Below are 21,201 nucleotides of genomic sequence, written 5' to 3'. Positions count from 1 at the left end.
GACAGCCTGCATACTTTATATTAGTAGTACACTCCCACTTTGTTTTTCCCCGTCTCCAAAAAGGTGTCGGCAATTAGTTCTACTGGAAGTACTTCTGCAAGCTGTATACAACCTGATGAAACTTAAAGAAGTTTGTGTCTTTGTGACAACATATATGTTTAACTGCTTTATTTTTCTGATCTACTGATGTGACCACACATGAACATGCATCTAAGCCTCCACATTAGAAAACCATTCTTTCCAGCTTTTTCCTAAAATACAATGTCTATACTAAGAATAATTCTGGTCATCATAGTTTAACCATACATATAGAATTTTGATTTCTTTAATTTTGACATGATTGATATCATAATGTCGTTACCCTCTTATCCCATAATCTGCTCTTCCTTGTACCCAATGCCTTTTTGTTCTAGTAAACTTCTATTTTTTTTTTTTTTTTAACTTTTGACTGAATGACTCCAGTATTTTGACACACAGTGAAATGTTTGACTGTGCCTTGTTTTTGGGGAACTCTCTAGTGGCCTTTCAAAATACTTCCAACTGACAATCACGGGACATTTCAGCTCTGCCAAAAAAACAAGAAAACGCAAATGTCACTTGTCATTTTGGCTTGCACATTTCCTGTTTGGGTTGTAAAAAAAGAGGCAACTTGTTCTTTGCTTTTTCAGGATTAATCCCTCTATAAAACGTTATCTCCGTTAACAAAAAAATCCCTAAAACAAAACAAAAAAGCTAATTGTGCTCCACTAATTTATGGCTACAATTTGTTTGAGTTTTCGGTGTGTACTTTCTGCCTACATTGTGATGGGATCTCATTTTTCACTACGTAAAGCAGCCCAGTAGGTAGGGAGGTGGCATTTATGTTCTTTGTGACAAAAACAAACACAGCAGGTGTTGAGGTGACCTTTGCTGTGAAAGAGGTGCCACGTCTCTCTGGTAGGAGGCAACAGAAACAATGACAAGAATGTATTGGTCTGCTTCTCTTATTTGCCTGGATGCCACCCGCTGTTATCAGACATCCTGATTTGCTTTTGTTTTTTTTTTGCTCAGTTTTATTTCTAGGGACAAAACCACTCGATTTTTAGTATATTATGCAATCAACTCTGGTACAAAAAAAGAGGCCACAAGCATCATGTTTCCACCCTGCGGCGGCATTACTTTCTCACTATTACAGCAAAAGTCGGGCCTGACAGCTGGTCCACATGATCTTATGGAGTGAACTGGCTGAAGGCTTCAGACTTTGGCGCTTCCACTAATGACAAACAACAATATTTCCAAATATTCCTCAGCCTAGCGGGCCAAACGCAGTTGGCCTTGAGGAGCGTGAAGCAAACCAAGACTCTCCAGCACTGAAATGTGACCTGACGGCAAGTGTGAGTTTAGCTCAAATGGGAGAAAAACAGACTGTGTTATAGCCAAGGTCATTTTTAACTCCCACTTGTGTCGATATAGCAGTTAAATGCAGTACAAACTTCACTGGAACGGTCTTAAGTGCTCAAAAATATGTGCCTATCTCAATCTGCATCACATATAATTGCAAATAAAGTGGATATTTTATGAAGCCTTGAGTAGATTTTCAGTGCATAACAGTGAAATGATCTGTGTACTCAGGATTAAAGATTTCAATATGACAAAACAGGTTGAGTATGAGCCGTCATCGGTACTTTTATGACAATCTTATCTTTGCCTTGTCAAGCTCCCTGAGAGACAGTCAGACGGGTTGTTTAGCCTGTACTGACATATGATGCCCCGGGCTTTAGAGCGGGTTAACAGCTCTTTAAGGCAATGTGACTATATGCCACCCACTCGAGTTATGAGGGTGACTTTATTCACTTTTTACATTCATACAAGCTTTAAGTGATTCAGAAAAGAACTTGATAAAAACTTGTTACTGAGTGCAGGTAAAGGGAAAATGTTTATGATTTCCACATCTCCTGGTGTGTGTCCCACACAACTAAATCTTATGTTTTTCCCCTGCTGACAGTTTATTTTTTCCATTTCAAATTTGCCAGTGGTACTGCAGTGGATCCAAGTAAGTGCAGAGCAGAGTTTGAGAGTGTTTGGCTGTGCAGTTTTCAGATTGGGTATTTTAACAAAAAATTGTTATCAGTGTTTCCCCTAGAGTGGCAGCTGTCCAATCTATGAGGGGGGGAGGAGGGGATCACGCACACAGATAGACACACCTGCGGCCACGTAGTGAACAGGTACACACACACATGCACACAGTCAGTGAGTGTATCCTTCAGGCTCTCCTCTTTTTATATCAGCAACTTCATGATTACATACACCAATCAATCAATCAATCAATCAAAGCTTTATTCGCCACATGCAGGTTGCCCTGCAGTGAAATGGGACCCCCCCGACCTTACACATAAAACACAGACATTACATGGGGATACAGGTCGGAGATTGGTAGCATTAGAGAAAAACACTGAAATGTACATTACAATGGGAAAGTACAAGAGGAAAAAAAGAGACCCCTACTCATGCTGTGCTTCCATGGTAGGACAGCATGAGAACAGGAAACAAAAAAAACTCCTCTGCACAAAAAGCACATGAATGTCCACAGCACAACATTATGAAGGACATGACAAGCCACGGGGATGGGTGGGGGGTGAGGAGTCATCCGAAGCGAACACAGCAGCCGCCCTGCACAGCGCTATCATTCCAGCGCGGCACATAGGCCCGCCGTGTTCCCCCGCAGGAAACAAGCATCGAAGGCGTTTGGAAGGGGAGAGGGATCAGTGTTTGCTTATCAGTGTAAGTGTATGTGTGTGCGTGTCCATAGTTCAGCGGAGACAGTGTCCTTCGCCCTGCCAGGCTAAGTAAACAGTCTACCAGCCAACCCAGGTGGCCTTATGGGATGGGAAGGAACAGTCACAACATAGTCGGTATCAGGGATTGTTTTTGATCGGCTCCAGCCTTGAGCCCGCAGCTGGCGCCGAAGGGGGTAGCCGTATAATGATGGTGATTTTCCTTTGCAAACAGCTCATAAGAATTTCAGGCTGTTTTTAACACTCCGACACTGGACTCTCAATCTCCTTTTTTATAGCCTCGAGTTTCTCCAAGATGTTATTAGCAATCGATCCCGAGATCTTGTCACTCTGTTGCTCACAAAGCAGATCCTGAGACCTCACGACCGCAGCCAACGTGAAAGATTTAAGGGACATCTGTAAATTTGGGTTACTCTCCCTCTGAAGGGGAACTACACTAGTTAAAGATAAAGTCACAAGCTGATATCACCATTGAAAGCCTAAAAACGTGTTATTTCAAAGCAGGTTAGTTTAAGTGTTTTAAACCCAGTGTTGATCCAGCTTGCGTTAAACAGTGTGTTACAACGGGGCCTCTTGTGAAACCGGTGAAATGTGAAGCTATTAAAGGCTGCTGTGAAGATGGGCAGAGTTTTCAAACAGCTGCACTGTAGCTTGAGATTCCACTTGTGTCACCGATGATACACTGACAGCTGGCTGCATTATCCTCAACGTTTCGCACATGACTTCCTTCAAGGGGACTTCAGAAAAAAAAAAAAAGTCACACTTCAAAGAGTCCATCAGCTTTATTGCTGTGGCACAATGAAAACGTCCTCTCCTGAAATACTGCGTGACGCCGGGTCCTTTTTTTGTGCTGCTGCCAAATCAAACTCAATTAGCCGGGAAATGCGGCACTAAGACGTTGTTGGAAGTTAGTCATTAGCTTCGTTGTGACTTTTATTTAAGGACAGCACAGTGTGTGCAAACGTGGGATGTGTTCAGGGATGATGTCCCCTGGGACAGTGAGCTGCGCTGAGGACGTTTCCTGCAGACAGGATGGGGTCAGTAAAACCGGACCTTAACAGACTGTGACTCAGAGGCCTTGGTCAGCACTAGCCGAGCCGCGATCGTGACACAGGCCAGTAGACACCACCCTGACATGGTTCCTATACACACACTCTGACCCCAGCCTTATTAGAGCAGAGCAGCGATTCTTCTTTCTGTGTAAAGGATCATGGGTTAGACAATCACCACTTTCTTCTTTTCCCAAGAAACTGTTCAAGTACTGCACATACTTTCTGCAGTGCAGTATTGTGTAGAGGAAAAGGTTTGAAACAGTTAAGCCGATATGCAGTCAGTGTTTTCAAATTGAAATATATGGCCTGTTTGTTTTCTTTACAGAGTACAAGCTGAGGGTAAACTCTATTAAACACAAGGTGAAAAACACATCATCTTCTCACAGCAATACAGAAACATCACCATTATACGTGTGTTGATTAAGTGTAAGGATGAGGAACAGGGATACATACTGAGCTGGTACTTAAGGAGGTAGCCAATGAGAATCCCATTAGGCTCCAACGGCGGCTTCCAGGCCAGAGAGACAGTGTGCCTCTGTACATCTGTGACCCTGAAATCATGATTTTTCTCTGGGACTGCAAAGGTGTGCGCACACACACACACACACACACACACACACACAGCAAGCAGTCAAATTCTGCAACCCAGTTTACTTGGCTATTATTAGATTTTCCCTTCAGTAGTCGTGAATCAATACACTCCATGCTGTTTTTCCACAATCTTACCTCCCTCTGGGGTTTTGAAGTTGACGGGATGACTGCCTGGGCCGTTGCCCCGCCCGTTGAAGGTCATGACGATGAGGCTGTACTCGGAGAAGGGCGTCAGACTTGGTACCGTGGCGTGGTTCTTATCCCCAGGGACTGTCAGCGTGTGTTTATCTCCAGGACTTTTCTTTGAGTCCACCAGACTGCGCAGGCGCCACCAACTTATCTACATCAGGAAGGAGGCACACAGAGACATCCTCAGCAGTGCCTACAAGACATCACACTTTGAACATCATACATATGTACATGTGTAAGGGAATGCTGACTGAGTTAGTGTGATTTTTTTTTCTGGTGCTGTAAGCAAGAAAACATTGAGCTGGACACCAGTAAAGGAGACAGAGTGAGGTGAGAGAAGCAAATGTTTAGAGCAAGGTCAGTGCCATTCCTTTTAAACTGTGTCTAAAAGCAAAGGTCTGGTTTTGAGGTATTACCCTGTAGCCTCCCAGATGTCCATGTAACTTGTCCTTGTGTACTCGTGTCCAGCTAACCTTGACCACGGAGCTGTTCATCACCTTCACAGCTACATTATCAGGTGCAGCAGAGGGAACTGCAAAGGCAAACACACATTAGCATCTACAATAAGCTGCAAGTGAGGGAAGGAACAACAAACCCAAACAAGACAAAAATACAAAGTACTACTCGGCTTGCTTACATTTAGGGATCACTGATTTACTGGAATACCTACGAGGAGGGAACTCTACTTAGAGTCACAAAAAAATGAAAAAACAAACAAAAAACAAAAACAAGTGCTACACTTCCTAAAATCTCATTTTACTCAGGACACAGCAGTGAGAAAGTTTCATGACCTGAGGTGACCTCCTGAGGACAAATCCAAAAGAAAGCTAAACAAAAGAAAAACAGTAATAAGTATGGTACATGGTGCTTTCTTCTTCTAGCTACACTGCAAAAAATGATTTTCAAGAAAATAAAAAAACCCTTGTTTATAAACATGTTTTCTTATTTTTTGTCTAAAAAGAAAACATTCTTAACAAGCAAGTTTTGCGCAACTGCACAAAATTAAACTCATTCTAGGAAAATATGTCCAACGTTTTCTTAATAAGATATTTCATTCAGCTCATCTTGAGCTTTCTGTTACAGGGTATGACAATGGTTTGGCTGAAATTCCAGAAAGAGAATAAGAATTATTTTCCTCTTATTTCAAGAGTAAGGGCACTTAAAACAACTTTTCAATTTTACACATTTAAAGATGCCACTTTAGCTCAATGCGTTCAGCAGGCGCTTGCATGCCGCATGGCTGAGAGTGGCCAGCCTGGGTTCAAAGTCTGACCCTCTCTCTCTCTCTCTGCTTTCTCTCAATTCTTCACTGTACCTATCAATAAAGGCTTAAAAAAAAGAACTATATTTAATGACACTAAAATTTATCCTATAGTAACATCTTTTTGTTTACGTGAAAATCTAAATTAAGGTGTGAAATCTTAAATTAAGCAAATAATTCTTGAAAACATCTTGTTCAAGAAAGGATGATACTCATTTTCTAAATATCAGAGTGTCTTTCCTTGTAATAAGTCAGATTTTCTTCAATTAATTTTCTTCATTATAGTCAGTTTTGTCTAGTTAAAAGGCATACAGAAGTTAGATTGTCTTGACGTATGATCAATCATCCAGGTAAGTAAATCCCAAATTCTTGATTCTGTTCATCTGGACGTAGTGTTTTCAGTGGGAGAAACGTTTCGTCACTCATCCAAGTGACTTCTTCAGTCTCAGCTGACTGCAGGTTTCCCCAACCTTACAAACAGTACATTTGCACAATACCTGAAACTAGCATCACTGAATGAATGAACAGTGGGCTGTGAGGTCAGTTCCTTGATCATTAATATGCAAATTGTCATGACCACTGATCAACAACCATTGGTCAAAGACCATTGATCAATGGGTTGCTAGCCAAACAACATTTGCTTACCCCACTGACAGATTTTTTTTCTCAAAACAAAACAATTTTGTCAGATTTAAGAATATTTGGCTTATTTCAAATAGAGCTGTTTTTTCAGTGTACTACAGGCCACAACCCTGAAACTCAAAGTGCAAGTCTAAACCTAAGTCCAAAACCCTACAACAGAAGTACAACAGAATGCATCTTCACAAGTTCACTCAAACAGTGTATCTGAAAATACCAGAAGTACAAACAACTGCAAATGAATTAAATTAACTGGCTAATTTACACTAACCAGTGGGACCATTAGCACACTCCTATTAAAAACGGTGAAACTAAATTACACATGTACACATTTTAACACTTACATACATCAATTACTGCATCTTTTGTTAAGAAAACCCTGTAACTGCATGTCTAAAAAAAAAACAAATATTATATTAAAGTTGCATTACACAAATGCCCCAAAGGGCTAACTAGCACAGCTTATGGATTGATGCTGCTATAGCTAATGCTAATGCTAATAACCAACCTCCTATATGGTTGGATAATAAATCTAAAAATATGCTAATAAATATGAAACTGGTTAGGTGGCTAGAAAACCTAGCAAAAATTTCTTTACACGTTTAGCATAAAGCTAACAAAGGCCAAAAAAGTAAAAGTTTTTGCCAAAGGTCATGTGGGCACAAGCAAAATGAAAAAAATGTTTAAATGTTCTGAGCTTTAGAACATTTAAACATTTTCATTTTTTCTTTTTTGTTTAGCTTCGAATCTAAGCTAGCATGTAGCAGAACAAACTGCGGCTAAAGCGAGCTTATTTTTCCCAACTTCTCTTTTTAGAAGGGCATTTTTAGCCATGCCAAGTGTTTTGTATTTACCATAACAATAACCTTTAAAAAACTGCTCCACAGAGAGGAGGACGGCTGCAGATTTGAGTAATATTTATTTGCTAGGATGTAACTTCAAACTCCCCTTTCCCATAACGTATTCTCATGTTATTGTGAATACTAAAAAAAAAAAAAAATTAACTTATACTCACAGTCCTCTCCTGAATAGCCAGTCACTAACTTGGGCTCAGGTCCGAAGCCCTGACGATTCTTGGCTTGGATCTTTATTTCGTAGGGGACAAAAGTTGGGGTGTTCCTCACCACGAATGAGTGTCTCTTCACTGTGTGTTCCTTCCAGTCTTCTTCCACATCTTGTCGTCTGTAACTCACCTTGTACTCCAAGCTGGGACCATTATGCTCAATGGGTAACAGGGGCTGTATTGTGGCAGGAAAAGAAAGAATAGAGCGGGTTTCACTGAGACTTTCACAATTGCGTAAGATACTTGTTATATTTCACCACTCTATGTCACTCCTTCCATAGGGGAAAAAAATGACTTGTCCAGTGAACATTGCTTGGAACAATGTTTTATCCCACCATCTAATAAAACAATGGAACAATTGACCTGGTCTAGCAGCAAGGCTTTTCTTTGATATAGTGCTTGCTGAGACTTTATAGATGAAAAGATTCATCTCGTCACAGAAGTCAGACCATGAGAAATAGAATGAGATACCATTATCCACAAAAGCAAATCATTAACAGTAGGAGAGCTCATGAATCCAGGATTCAGGGGCTACATTACCATGACGGGGCAACCGGATAATAAGTGAAGGAGAGATTCATCTTTCTACAATAAAGGCCAATATATGACTGTGAGCGTTAAAAAGAAAATTTTTATCTTCATAGCTTTCCTTTCTCTTTCTAATCAAAGACAGGGAGCAGCCTTGAATGAGGAACTCATTCATGGAGATTCCAGAAAAGGACTTCTTTAAAGATCTCTAGAGTGAAATATCATAAATGGGCCATTTCTGTTTCTTTAATTCCTGTTGGTAATAGCCTATGAAACATTGATAAAACTTTATCTCTGTTCTCAGAAATTCTTTGACTGCTCAAAACTATAACGATGGGAATAATGTGCTTTGTAAAGGTAGGCCACATCGCAGAACCTGCAGAAAGAAGATAATGAAAAAGACCAAAGTCTATTTCTTACCTCCCATTTGATATCCATTTCATGTGGCAAATGACCTTCGATTCTGATATTTTCAGGGTTCCTGTCAGGGGCTGTGGAGGAAAAGGAGTATAGATTTTGTCAGCATTGTTAGTGGAAGAAATCTCCAGTGAAAGAGGCACACGAGAAAGCAGAGTTTCAACAAGAATGGAATCAATTATGTAGCAGGTCTGAGTGTTTTAAAGTTCACAGAGCAGCAGCGTTGGAAGCTCAAGTGGGCTGGAAGACCCTAACAAAAGCTATACTGAGCGATGAAAGGAGGAAACTCAGACCTTCTGGAGGAGTTTTGTATCTCTCTGTGGCCTCGCTAGGACGCCCGGTTCCCACAGCGTTCACGGCAGACACTCTGAAGCAATAGTCGACATTGCCGTTGAGCCTGAGCTCAGCCGAGTTACGGTTCCCAGGTACTCGGAGCAGCTCCTTCCAGTTGCTTGGTTCCCAGTGGCTCTCCTCGTACTCAATAATAAACTCTGTTGACAGGCATAGAGACAATCAGAGGTCTGCCTCACCGCTATGAATCCTGCCAAAGGATTACTTATCTAACCACCAGCTGTGCAGAAAACTCCTCAAGCCCTGCTCTGGGCTTGTACATTCCTCAGGGAGACTAATCATGATTCATGCTTGGATGAACCAATAATGGATTCATATTGTACAAGATGGTATCAAACAAATCTATTTACATGCAGGATGCTGCTCAGGAATGTGTCTGTCATATTAATGGCATTCACTGCGAGATGCACTGATTCACTCTGCGCTGTATGTCCTGACACCTGCACACATGGACGCTCCTTTTTACCTGTGGTTGAGCTGTTGTGGTCGTCCCCGGGGACCCATTTCAGCGTCACATTTCTGCCCTTGCGGTCAGACAGTACTAAGTTCTCCGGCGCATCGGGGACATCTGAAAATCATCGTAACGGCACGGCTTTTAGAAAAAGGAAAAAAAATCACAGGGAAACAAGATCTCTGCAGCAAGAAAAAGACCCGGGGAGCAAATGTTCGATCGGTCCCGAGAGTCAGAGGATGTGGAACGAGCTGCATCGCTGTGCTGCCCGTCACTGTTTTCTTTAGACTTTAACATGTCAACAACATCTTCAAAGAAGCTGCGCTAATAAAGCCACGGTCTGCACCTTCATGCTCTGCTCTGGCTTCCTGACATTTTGTGGCCTTCTCGAATTTGCTGCGCATTAATGTAGAATCAGGGTGCTCTGAACTTTTGACCCCCGAAGCAGAAACAGCGCTCACACGTAAGCTCACCTAACACCATGAGCAGGGCTGAGGCCACGTCTTGGTCCGCTGGAGTTTTTGCCACACATCTGTACACACCCTGGTCGCTGTGGCTCACATTCATGATGTGAAAAACACCGTTCTCCACAAAGTATCTGTCGGTAGAAACATGGAGACGGGGTATTGATTTACGAAAGGAAAAGGGCTTTTCAGCTGGGATTAGGTCTGCAGGGCTGTTTCACCAAATAAATAAAAAAAATTCTACCTTGAATTCACAGTGTAGTTGAGGGCTATCTCCATATCATCTTTTTCCCACAGGAGCTCAAAGTCATTGCTGAAGGACTTGTCGTACTCCGCCAGGCATGAGAGCTGGGCCGTGGTACCTATTAGGATTCGCTGGTCCTCCGGGGCCACTACTATTCGAGTGGGATCTTCCATAGGAAGGACCAAGTTACTTACATTTTGAGGCCCGTGTGACGCTGAATACAATTCTTTTGAATGACTAAAACTGTTTACCTTTTACATAAAGCATGGCATTGATAGCAGATGATCCCTCTGTGTTTTTGGCCAAACACGTGTACTGTCCTGTGTCACCTCTCTCCACATTGTAGATCTTCAGTGACCCGTTTTCATGAACGGTAAACCTGGGTCCATGAACAGATTCAGGGGAGTCGTCTTTGCTCCTGGAGAACATGCAAAAGTTAACTTGTCAGAGGGGAGAAAAATAAATACAAATACAGGTGGACCACACTACTACACTATGGCAGCAGTGAAGCAGGACATCAGAGCTGAGTGACAGGGCTACTTCAGCTTGATTTGAAGAAATAGCAGGTCGTGGGTACTGAAACAACAGTATACTGAGGGAGTGCATGCATCGACCAGCTGAGATCTACTGCCCTCTGCTGGTGAAAAAAAGCTACACTTACCAAGTGATTGTAGAAGGAGGAGAGCTGAAGACCTTGCAGTGCATCGTCACTCCCTTCCTCTCCACAACAGAGTATTCCTCCCCCTCACTTGTTAAAATCATGGGCTGCAGATCTGCAAAAACCAGCAGGAGAATCTCATCATAACTTCGTAACAGTGCTGTTAGAAAAGCACAATATATTTTTTTCACCGTTCAGGAAATGGCTTCGACAAAAAAAAAAAATAACACAGCTAGATTAGGTTTTAAAAGCTGATAAAACAGGAATGGAAATAGGCAGATAACTGCAGGTCAAATGAGGTGACAACAGTGTTGCTTTACCTGTGCATTAACTGTGAGCTTGTTGTGTTTTTAAAAAGGAAAAAAAAAGTAGAAAATAAAAAAATGATTGAGCTGTCAGGTTGTCAGAAATGAGCAAATGTGAGAAAGAAATCAAAGCTGAAAACAATGGAATAATGAGTTCGCTGAGTGTGTGCACCTTATCAGTTGTAGCCAAAGCCTCCCATTAAAACGCTCTGTCTCTACTAATTGTTTACAAAGGCAGCAACTGGGACTCAGCATTCAGAGACTGTCCAGCTTTATTAACTCCTGTGTCACCAAGAAGCAACTCCCCACATTTGAGCTGCACGACAGATTTTTTTTTTTAATCTGCTCTTGTAAAGCAGCACATGTTTGTCTTGTGGCATTCGAATTGGTATGGAATTGAGAAGGGACTTGTTAGCATATAAATGGTAGGGAACAGGGCTTGTTGCTCCACAGGGAGAACGGCTAGCCTGAATGAAGGAATACAGCTTGCAGACAGCTCTCCTTCCCTGGGCTCCTCACTGTTTTATGGGCATATGCCAGCATCAGCGGCAGCTCTCGAGCTTGACACATCAGTCAGCGATCTCTCTGTGTCTCACAGGGAAGTCTGAACCTTATTCACGTAAGCTGCGACACAACTACTTTGTATGGATGGTATTTTCATAGACCTCGGATGGTGAAGCAGAATTTAATAAAACTGTGGCTCGCTGATATACTTACTCATGATCATGATGTTTGCATTGGACAGAATGGTTCCGTGTCTATTGGAGGCCTCACACTGATAGACAGCACTGTCAGAAACTTGGGCATTATGTATAACTATGGTGTCACCAATTACCCTCCTGTTTCGTGCTGGGGACTCTGGAATAATACAAAGGTACACTCAGTGAACACAAAGTTTTAAACCAGCACAATTTAAAAAAATCAAATTCCCAAATTAACTAACATCAAAAGAATATGAAGCAACAATCACTTTGATTTTAAGTCTAAAACATCTATGTGTTTGTTACGTTAAAGTGATATCAGCTGAAGTTGATCTAGGACCTCGCCACACTTTGGTGTACTACCAATCTGTACCAAAAGACGAGCAGCAAACCAACGTAACTTCTGTTTCAACCAGTCTTAACCTGGAAACTGAACACATGCAATCATACGAACTCAGATGTTGGAGTTGAGGTGTGGTATCTTTAGTGCGTTACAGAAAAAGTGAGAAAAAACAGGAATTTTTTGGTTCTTAAGCTAATTAATGACAAAAAATCTTTAATCAAAACAGATCTCAACAGATCACATTCATCATCCTTGTAGTATATATAAATATTTAATCATAAATATATGTTCTCTCTATTTTCAACTTTCAAATTACAAATTAAAATCCTTTTATAATTTCATTGAAAAATACTTTGTTACGCATACATGCAGTACCTTGAAGCCCCCACCAGGGGCCTTTTACACCGTTGTGTAAACCCCAGTGAACTGACTGGGTACTACAATTAGTTTTATTGGTTGTTTGCTTTTTTTTGGATGGTTTTTAGGGGGGTTGTATTGCAATGTTTACAGTACCTGTGCACAATTTGAACAGAGACTAGAGGCTTCACACTAACAGTTAACACTGCAGCTAACGTAGCTCTAAGCCTCTAACTAGATTTGTTATATTAAACTTTCCCCAGTTGTCAGGGATTTAAGAGACCTCATATTTTGGTTTTTGAAGCCATAGAGGTCTCATATCCCTCATATTCTCAAACATGCAGTCCACATTAGCTTTAATGTACAAACTTAATTAATAGTATTCACATCAGTGTTTTACTTGTCTCTGTCTGTTTGCCTTTTCCTAGATTCTATGGTCGTGTCTCAACAGATACTAAACAATTATGTTCACATTCATCATCCTTGGAGTACTTTCCTAGCCACTTCTGGATACTTCCTCCTCATGTTCTACGTTGTAACACTGAACAAAACAGCATCTACCTTTAGCCTTTCTGTGAGGTTCAAAATGTCTAGCAATCACAAAGAGCTCGCAGTACAAAGAAGTGAAGTGAGCTTTAAGTGAGACTGCTGTGGGACTGACCCTGCAGAGGTCCACCGTTCACCCTCCATGTAGTCGTTGGCTGAGGAATCCCACTGGCAGAGCACTTGATGTGCACGTCTGAGCCGATCATACTGAGCTGACTCTCAGGCTCAAACACCCACTCTGGAGGCTCTGAGAACACACAGTCAGCGTGATGTTATCAGTATAAAGAAGACACTGAGCACTTACAGAGGAGAACACAATCACAGGAATAGTTACGCAATATGTATTATTCAGTACAAATGAATGCTACATTTACTACCCATTACACACAGACATGGACCCACAAAAGGCTCTTCAGCTGCCTTCAGCCTCACCACCTACACCTGCCACCATGATATAGAGATTATACTATTATGCATTACTTGGAATTATTCTTAACACCATCTTTCACACACACAACCATGTTTAACATAGCAATCAACGGAAAGGAAGCTGACAGTGACAAAAAAATAACAAAGCTGCTGTTTTAAGGTGTAATCTGTCAATAAAAAATGGGCCTGCAACAACACCTATCACTCATTTAGTGAGCTTTTGCTTTAAAACCAGTATGTAGTTGGATTTCAGATGTTTATGAAATCAGATCTTCATCTTTCAATGATATTCAAAGCTTTTTTTTTCATTTGAGGCCTAAACATGAAACATTATCCAATATTTCATAAAAAGAGCAAAGGTTAGAAAATAAGAATAAAAATGTATCTCTTAATCTTTCCTGTACCTGGTAACCATTTGGCAGATCCACAATCCATAAAGTGGGAACAGAGTATAATAACTAAATAAAAACTAGCTCCATTTCCACTAATCGTAGAATCTTACTTATAGATTAAAGCATTAGAGTTAGGCGATAATTTGATATACAATAACAGAACAATCATACTTTTATCTAAACAAATTTCTTAAAGCAGAACTTTTACTTGTGAGGATTTTAAATTAACGTATCGTCACAGCAGCTGGTCTTTAAACCCCTTTTTATCAATGATTAGACTAATTTGTCAAACAGAAATAATGACATCAATGTAGACAAACCAGATGTGAAAACATTGCAGTGTGTTTCACTGTACACTGTTTTTACCTTCGACTGTCACGGTGAAGGTATGCTGAACTTCTCCCAGTGGGTTCTTTGCCTTGCACATGTAATTCCCACTGTCTTCCTGCTCAGCTCTTGGCACAATCACCAATTTCCCATGATTCTCAAATCTCACTTTACTAGGAAATTTGTGGCCCATTTTCTTCCATTCAACCTGTGGAGTTGGACTGACAGAAAGTGGGAACAAATGGTGAGCCTAAAAATAGTGACATACTGCCTTTACATGACTAAAATTAAAGGTCCTGGAAGGCCTGGAGCTTATCCCAGCAGTCATAGGGCAAGAAAGGTAGGTACACCCTGGACTGGTCACCTGTCTGTCACAGGGAAAACACAGACAGACAACCATTCACACCTACAGCCAACCCAACTAACTAGATGTCTTTGGACTGTGCGAGGGAGCCAGAGTACCTGAAGAGAATCCATGGAAACACATGGAAAACATGCCAATTCCCCACAGAAAGCCCAAAAGCCACACTGTGGATTTGAACCCAGAACCTTCTTGCTTTGAGGGGACAGTGCTAACCACCACACCACCATGCTACTCTAATATACCAACATAACTACTAATATAGTAACTCTAAAACATTAAGGTAAATTATTACTCACAATCCTTCAGCAATACACTCCAGGTTCAGGTCCTCTCCTTTGACCAGTTGTATCTCTGATTTGCCACCAGGGGGCGTCAGAAGAGAGGGTTTTCTCTCCAGAATTGCATTAGCTGAAAAGAACAGAACACACAATAAGACAGAACAGCATATTCACACACCTTTCTTGAGCATAAAGCAGTTCATACACGTGCAGAAATACACTAATATAACTTACCATTTTCTGAACTGTCACTTTTTCCTAAAATCATGACGAATGAGACCAAAAAAACAAACACACAAACAAAAACAAAAAAACACACAATGAACATGTGAAAAGTGGATGACGCACATCACCAACATCTGAGTCACATCATAAAATCATAAAAACAAGAAGATGCACACAAACAAAACAGTGTGACACTGGGATGGCTTTTGAAGCGTTTCCTTTCAACAATGATATCGGAGAATGTGCTGGTAAATGAACAGTGCTCCAAAATCGAAGTACACGTCACGCTGGTTTGAGAGGCAAACAATAATCGAGTGGAGACAAAGAAAACAACGAGACACCTACTTGTCTTGACAATGACAGACATAGCGGTCTTCTGAACGATCGTTCGTATTCTGGGGAAGGAGGCGAAGCAGCAGTAGTCTCTCCTGCTGTCCTTCTCCACTGCGTGGGAGAAGTAAAGGTCTCCGTTCAGGCCCACAGACACCCTCTGATCCTGCTCGATGTGCTGGAGATCTGAGCACAGGAAGACGGTGGCAATCATTCCATGTAGATGTAAACAACCTCTAATTGAACAACTGCTGATTTAACACCATGTACTTCAGTTTAACCCAGCTAAACGACAGTGGAATATAAAGTAATTTTCTTAATACTTCAATGAGACAGTTACTAAGACCTTTAAAAAGAATGTATGTTTACAGATTGAGTAAAATTTTCTGAAATTTTGTGGCTCGTGAATAGTAAAAATCAACTACCATCATCTAATTTGGACCACTTGCCATATGTTTCATAAACACAGCTACACACAATAATGAATTCCCCTCTCATTTTTAAATAACTGTGGCACAAAGAGAATGAATTTTTTGCTGTTTTACAAAGACCTAGAAGAAAAGTCTTTATTTGGTCTTCTGTACCTTATTTATCTCTGGTATAAACTTCCAAACTGCCTACAAAGCAGAGAAAGCTCATCACTCTAATAACCCCACCAGCTGAAGCAGTCATTTCTGCACTGATATAATGGATAACACTTCTATAACACTTCTGCCACCACGGCTGTGAAGTGTCTTTATCCATGGAAAAAAATCTTTTAAACTGTTCAAAAACACTCCATACCATAGTTTTACTACTGGCTTCTTCCAACTCTTCAGTAAAGCTAAACATAACAAACATTTTACCTGATATATTTCATGTATGTGTGAATGTGAAGTTAAAAGAAGTTCTGTGGCTTTGAAAAGAGATTTTGCAATGACTTACCCACCTTCTGATTAGGATGTGATTCAAAACACATTTTATAAGCCTAATATAACTTGTGAAATTTACTGTCTAAACTATCTTTAATTACAGCAAGTTAGAAGGTCAATACCAAACTGTGCACATATCACAACATGAGATATTACTTACTAATAGTCATCCAGTAGATCTGCAGTGGAGGTATACCGTTAGGTGGGTCACATTTTAAAGTAAATGGCTGGCCTTCTTCTACCACAACAGGATCGAGTGTCTCTTTGGGGAATTTAGGAACATCTGAAAACAAGAAAAATTAGAGTTGAAAAAAATAATAAATAGTGTGGTGCAGTTTTTCTTTTCAACAGAAGGTGGCAGTAATATCATTCTTGAATTCTACGTGTAGCATGTGTCATTTTTACCTGTGCTGCAAATCATTCAATAGATTGAATCCTAGGTGCTCTGTTTATTTATTTATTTATTTATTATCTTCAGTTCTGGCCCTCAGAAACAAAATAGACATCACTACCGCTATTGTTCATGGCCCTGTCACCAGTGCTGAGCAGTTGAAGCCCAGCCAAATTTAGTCAAAGTCCCCTGTGGAGTGGATTTTCTTTGAGAATTTATGTAGTGTTCTTGGGAACAAAATGAAAAATGAGGCAAAGGAAATGATGGAGAGGCTAGATCACACCCGATGCTTTTTCTGGTGCAGACCTATAGATGAGACGCTGCGAGGGGTGGAGCGCTCAGGAACCTCAATGACTTTCTGCCACGTCCAATACAATGAAAAGCTCACAACAGAGAGGTGCAGTCATTACACGGAGCTGCTGGCTCTGAATCACTTTGAAAGCTCTGTAACAGAGCACCTCACACACACATCTGCACGCACACTCACAGATGCAGGTTACTCACTGGGCACAATGAACTCAATCTCCTTCGATATGGCGATGCCTAGTTTGTTTGAGGCGTAACAGCGATAGGTTCCCTGGTACTCTGTAAGGTTCCCATTATTGGGTATCACAAAGGTCCCAGAATTCTCTTCTTTCATCAGGCGGGGGTCTAGAAAGGGGTCGAATTCCTGGTCATTCTTTGTCCATCTGAATCTACATAAAGAAAGCCAGTGTTAAAATGTCAAGTCTTAAAGCTGAGACTGTAGCACACTCAGCTCCCAAAGTTACAAATCAAAGCATCGAAGTGCAACATGTTGATGCTAAAGTGTTGTTTGGTATTTAGTGTCTGTTTGACTGCTAATAACATGCTCCCATCCTTTGAAGTACTCACTCTGGCTCGGGATTCCCTTTGGCTTCACAAATCACAGGGAAGCTTTCGTCAAAGGGAAAGGCGATGAGAGTGCTGGGCGACTGAGCTGTGATGGTGGGCAGCTGCACAACTGGGTAACAAACAGACAGGCAAGCATGAAAATAAAAGAAACAACACAGGCCTCAAGAAAGCTATTAAGAAATGTGTCACACTCATCATGATACTAGGACAGTGGTTCCCAACATTTTAGACTTGTGAATGCCAATTTCCTGTGGAATATGCTTTTGACTTACCTCAACACATCTTCAACATAGTCTGCTTTTGAGGTTTTAAGAAGTCTGACATGGAAAAGGTGTTTTGTACGTGGCAGTGTTTCAGCTACCACCTTGTTGTATTTTGGAAGACAAAAATGATCATATTTCAACAAGTGCTATCAGTCAGTTACATGCTAGCTCTAGTAAGTTTACTTAGCATCCATAAGCTGAATGGATGTAATACACAGACACAGATACTAATTAGTGCATGTAACATATTCATCATATCATATCATATCATATCATATCATATCATATCATATAATACTAGAATTTCACTCAGCAAAATTGGCTGGTCTGTACCTCACAGGAGGTCATATCATTTGTCAAATAATGGGATTAAAATGCTGCAAAAGGCACCAACACCTTAAACATGTTACAACATGGTCCACTTCAGTGACTTTAATTAGTGGATGCCAAGCAGACACTGATCAGGGGTGTGACTGCTGTAACTGTTAATATAAAGATCGAGGCTATCAGTAGAGGCCCAAACCATTTTTGTGTACATGGCTCCAAACATGGTTTTTAACCCTCTGCGGTCTAACCCAATAGATGTGCCCACAGTGGGAAGATGTGTGGGTGAACTGCGGGGGTTGTGGGCAAACGCAAATTTATCCCACACTGGTCATAAGCGGGTGTGCCCACACAGAGCCCACAGCAGGTTTTCCCTTTGGGGACCTTCTATGGGTTTTATTAGCAAACCCATAGTTGGCTTGCCCAAACAAAACCCACGTGGAACCATGTAGGCTAGTTCATCTAGGGCCCACAATAGTTTTACTCCTTGGGGCTCCCAAGACCCCTTATTAAGAATGATTTAGTTCTCTTCCTGATTGCAAACAATGTATTAAAAAAAATAATTGCATATTTTCGTTGCCTCAGGTTGGGATTACAGGTTAGGGTTGTGATTTTCACCACTCACAAATTAGACCTCAGAGGGTTAATGATCTAACATTGGGCACTGTAGAATGGAAATGTATGGGTTTTAACTCATTTCTGTAGCAACCTTCAAATGGCCAACTGAGGAACTGCAGTTTTGGCACTTTCAATTTAGCTTCATTGCTGCTTGGTTGGGAACCACTGCACTACTATGACAATTACATGTCCAAAAACAAAGAAAACAAATGTATCTATTAATGTGACAATGTGCTAATGCAATGAATCACTTTGTTAGACTTGCTTTATTCTGGAATAAAAGCTCTTCATTCAGTCTCTGATGGCCTTGATGATAAAGTAGTGACATGTGGTGTGGATGGAAAATGCACAACACTGCATTAATGATTGGATTTGGTGTAAAGGGAAAAGCACATGCCACGAGTCCTAGAAGTGTAAATACCAGTATTATGGAGTCATGACTGATGACACATGGTATTCAGATCCAACACATATGGCTGTAAGTAAAGTTAGTGCTAAGCTTAATTGAAAGCCAGGAGATGAAAAGGAGAGAGCAGAAGACTTCACTAATGCTAGCTACAGTATGGCAGGGTAAACTTACTGTTTATGTGACCTAAAACTATATAATCCATGGCAGCAGGGGGAAATAAACCAGAAACAGTCAGCAGTTTGGGAATAATCCTTTCTTGTCAAGTATTCTCTACACACAAGCCCTTTGTAACATACACCCGTGTAATGCAAAACACAAGGCAGAATTAAAAAGACTTCTCTGACAATGAGCCCCCAAAATGCAGCCGCCTTTTTTCACAAAACCTGTTTGAACTGTTCTTTATCAAGCCCTTAAGAGATATTTTTTAACTGAATAATTTAGAGGAAGAGGGTTGATGCGCGTTACCAAGGAAACTGGGATACACGCGTACAGCTAACACAAAAGGGAAAGAAAAACCTGATTCAAACAAGATAATAACTGTAAATATATTCAATTCACAAAATGCTTGACGATTGTAACAGTTCTCTACAATGTGATGTATTCCCCTCTAAATTATTCAGCGCCTTTCTTTTTCTGATAAAAAGCACTTCAAGGAGAAGTGCTCTCTGTGGATGAGCACAAACAACAAAACAGCCCTTTATACATTTAACCTTTCTTTCATTCATGAATCATTTTCTTGGAGTAGCTCTGAATGTGTGTTTATGTGCCAGTCTGTCAGTCTGTTGTCAGAATTCAACCAATTTGTGCAGAACTGTAACTCATCAAAGAGAAATTTAGAAACCCCACCATAACTTTTATGATTTATTTGTTTACAGATGAATTTACAGGTGAATTACCTCTTGCTGATTTTTTTTATCATTAAAATAAGATTGTTATTTCGGTCATTAGTATCTTGCAGATCTCTTCTGGGACTGTCCTGCGCTTCCACTCACATAATTGGAGTGGTGGAGCAGAGAGCAGCAGCAAGACCCCCAGACAGAACAGAGCAGATATCAATGTGACACTGATTAAGCCAGACATAACATAAAAGGGGTGGGCATGGGTTGTTAAGTGGCTTGCAGACGCCAAATGGTTGTGAAGAAATGAATCAGCAGAGCAATCATCTGATGTAGACTGGCAGAGATGATCTGATCTACTGGAATTAGAGCTGAGCTCACTTTTGTGGTGTGCCTGAACTAAACCTGGAGTTTGGAAACTACATTGTTTTTATTAAACCAGATGTGTTGAGCTTGAAACTAGTGACTGAGACAATAAAGTCATCAGGAAAGATCTCACCTAAGCATTAAATCAGGAGTTAGATTGTACTGCCTTGAAGTACAGTGGCAGTACAATCAACTGTCTTAGTTTAGTTTAAACAACATAGCCCACCTGAGTATTGTTGCCCACTATGTTCATCCCTTTATGACCAGAATGTACCCATCTTCTGATGGGATAACACACCTTGTCACAAAACTCAAATCATCTCAAACTGGTCCCTTGAACATGACATTGAATTAACTGTACTCAAATGGCCTCTGCAGTCACCACACGTCAATCTAATAGAGCACCTTTGCAATGTGGTGGAATTAGAGTCCCTATGTGGATGTGCAGCCTACAAATCTGCAGCAATTGAGGGATATGTGAATATGGACCAAAAGTGGATCCAACCCAGTGCAAGCAAGGTATACCTAATAAAATGTCTGGTTATTGCATATGCACTCTGTCTTCTTTAGCTGCTAATCCTTCACTATGCTTGCACTGAGCACGTGTTGTATTGTTAGATTTTAAAGCTTTCTGAAAACAGCTGCAGCTTCCTGCAAATGAAGACAAAAACAGTGATGCATACCTGGACAGCTAAGAATTTAGTTAAAGCACTTGTTTTCACATTATTATTTTGACAAGAGCATAACTGCTTTAATAGTGTCTTTTATTCTTAGACGTTCGGTTTTATTTGCCAAATTTCCGGTATGCATTTCTCTGATAATTCCTGTAATTCCCCCCAAAAAACACAGTGGAAATGAAGTTTTTAGGGGATTTTGTCTTCTTTTTTTGTGGTGTTAACAGAATACAAAATACATTCAAACTTGAAAGCAG

The 21,201-nt window shown here is 40.7% G+C and overlaps 1 protein-coding gene across 6 annotated transcripts in view; it reads right to left on the bottom strand.

Moving 5' to 3' along the window:
- Positions 1-21,201, bottom strand: part of chl1b (cell adhesion molecule L1-like b) — a 70,435-nt gene that overhangs the window by 12,354 nt on the left and 36,880 nt on the right. For all 6 annotated transcript variants that reach the window (XM_019358605.2, XM_025907482.1, XM_025907483.1 and 3 more), the window contains 21 exons: positions 19,240-19,257; positions 17,455-17,563; positions 17,086-17,276; positions 16,351-16,473; positions 15,295-15,465; positions 14,959-14,982; positions 14,743-14,854; positions 14,122-14,303; positions 13,050-13,181; positions 11,705-11,845; positions 10,686-10,797; positions 10,276-10,442; positions 10,025-10,190; positions 9,790-9,914; positions 9,332-9,433; positions 8,808-9,005; positions 8,518-8,588; positions 7,522-7,744; positions 5,023-5,138; positions 4,553-4,757; positions 4,280-4,402 (listed from right to left, as the gene is read on the bottom strand). In XM_019358605.2, coding sequence (XP_019214150.1) covers positions 4,280-4,402; positions 4,553-4,757; positions 5,023-5,138; positions 7,522-7,744; positions 8,518-8,588; positions 8,808-9,005; positions 9,332-9,433; positions 9,790-9,914; positions 10,025-10,190; positions 10,276-10,442; positions 10,686-10,797; positions 11,705-11,845; positions 13,050-13,181; positions 14,122-14,303; positions 14,743-14,854; positions 14,959-14,982; positions 15,295-15,465; positions 16,351-16,473; positions 17,086-17,276; positions 17,455-17,563; positions 19,240-19,257 — 2,811 coding nt within the window. The remainder of the gene's footprint in view (positions 1-4,279; positions 4,403-4,552; positions 4,758-5,022; positions 5,139-7,521; positions 7,745-8,517; positions 8,589-8,807; positions 9,006-9,331; positions 9,434-9,789; positions 9,915-10,024; positions 10,191-10,275; positions 10,443-10,685; positions 10,798-11,704; positions 11,846-13,049; positions 13,182-14,121; positions 14,304-14,742; positions 14,855-14,958; positions 14,983-15,294; positions 15,466-16,350; positions 16,474-17,085; positions 17,277-17,454; positions 17,564-19,239; positions 19,258-21,201) is intronic.

The sequence above is a fragment of the Oreochromis niloticus genome, linkage group LG5, assembly GCF_001858045.2.
Source record: "Oreochromis niloticus isolate F11D_XX linkage group LG5, O_niloticus_UMD_NMBU, whole genome shotgun sequence".
Classification (NCBI taxonomy): domain Eukaryota; kingdom Metazoa; phylum Chordata; class Actinopteri; order Cichliformes; family Cichlidae; genus Oreochromis; species Oreochromis niloticus.
Note: the sequence above shows the minus strand (reverse complement) of the source record. Positions and strands in the feature narration are given on the sequence as shown.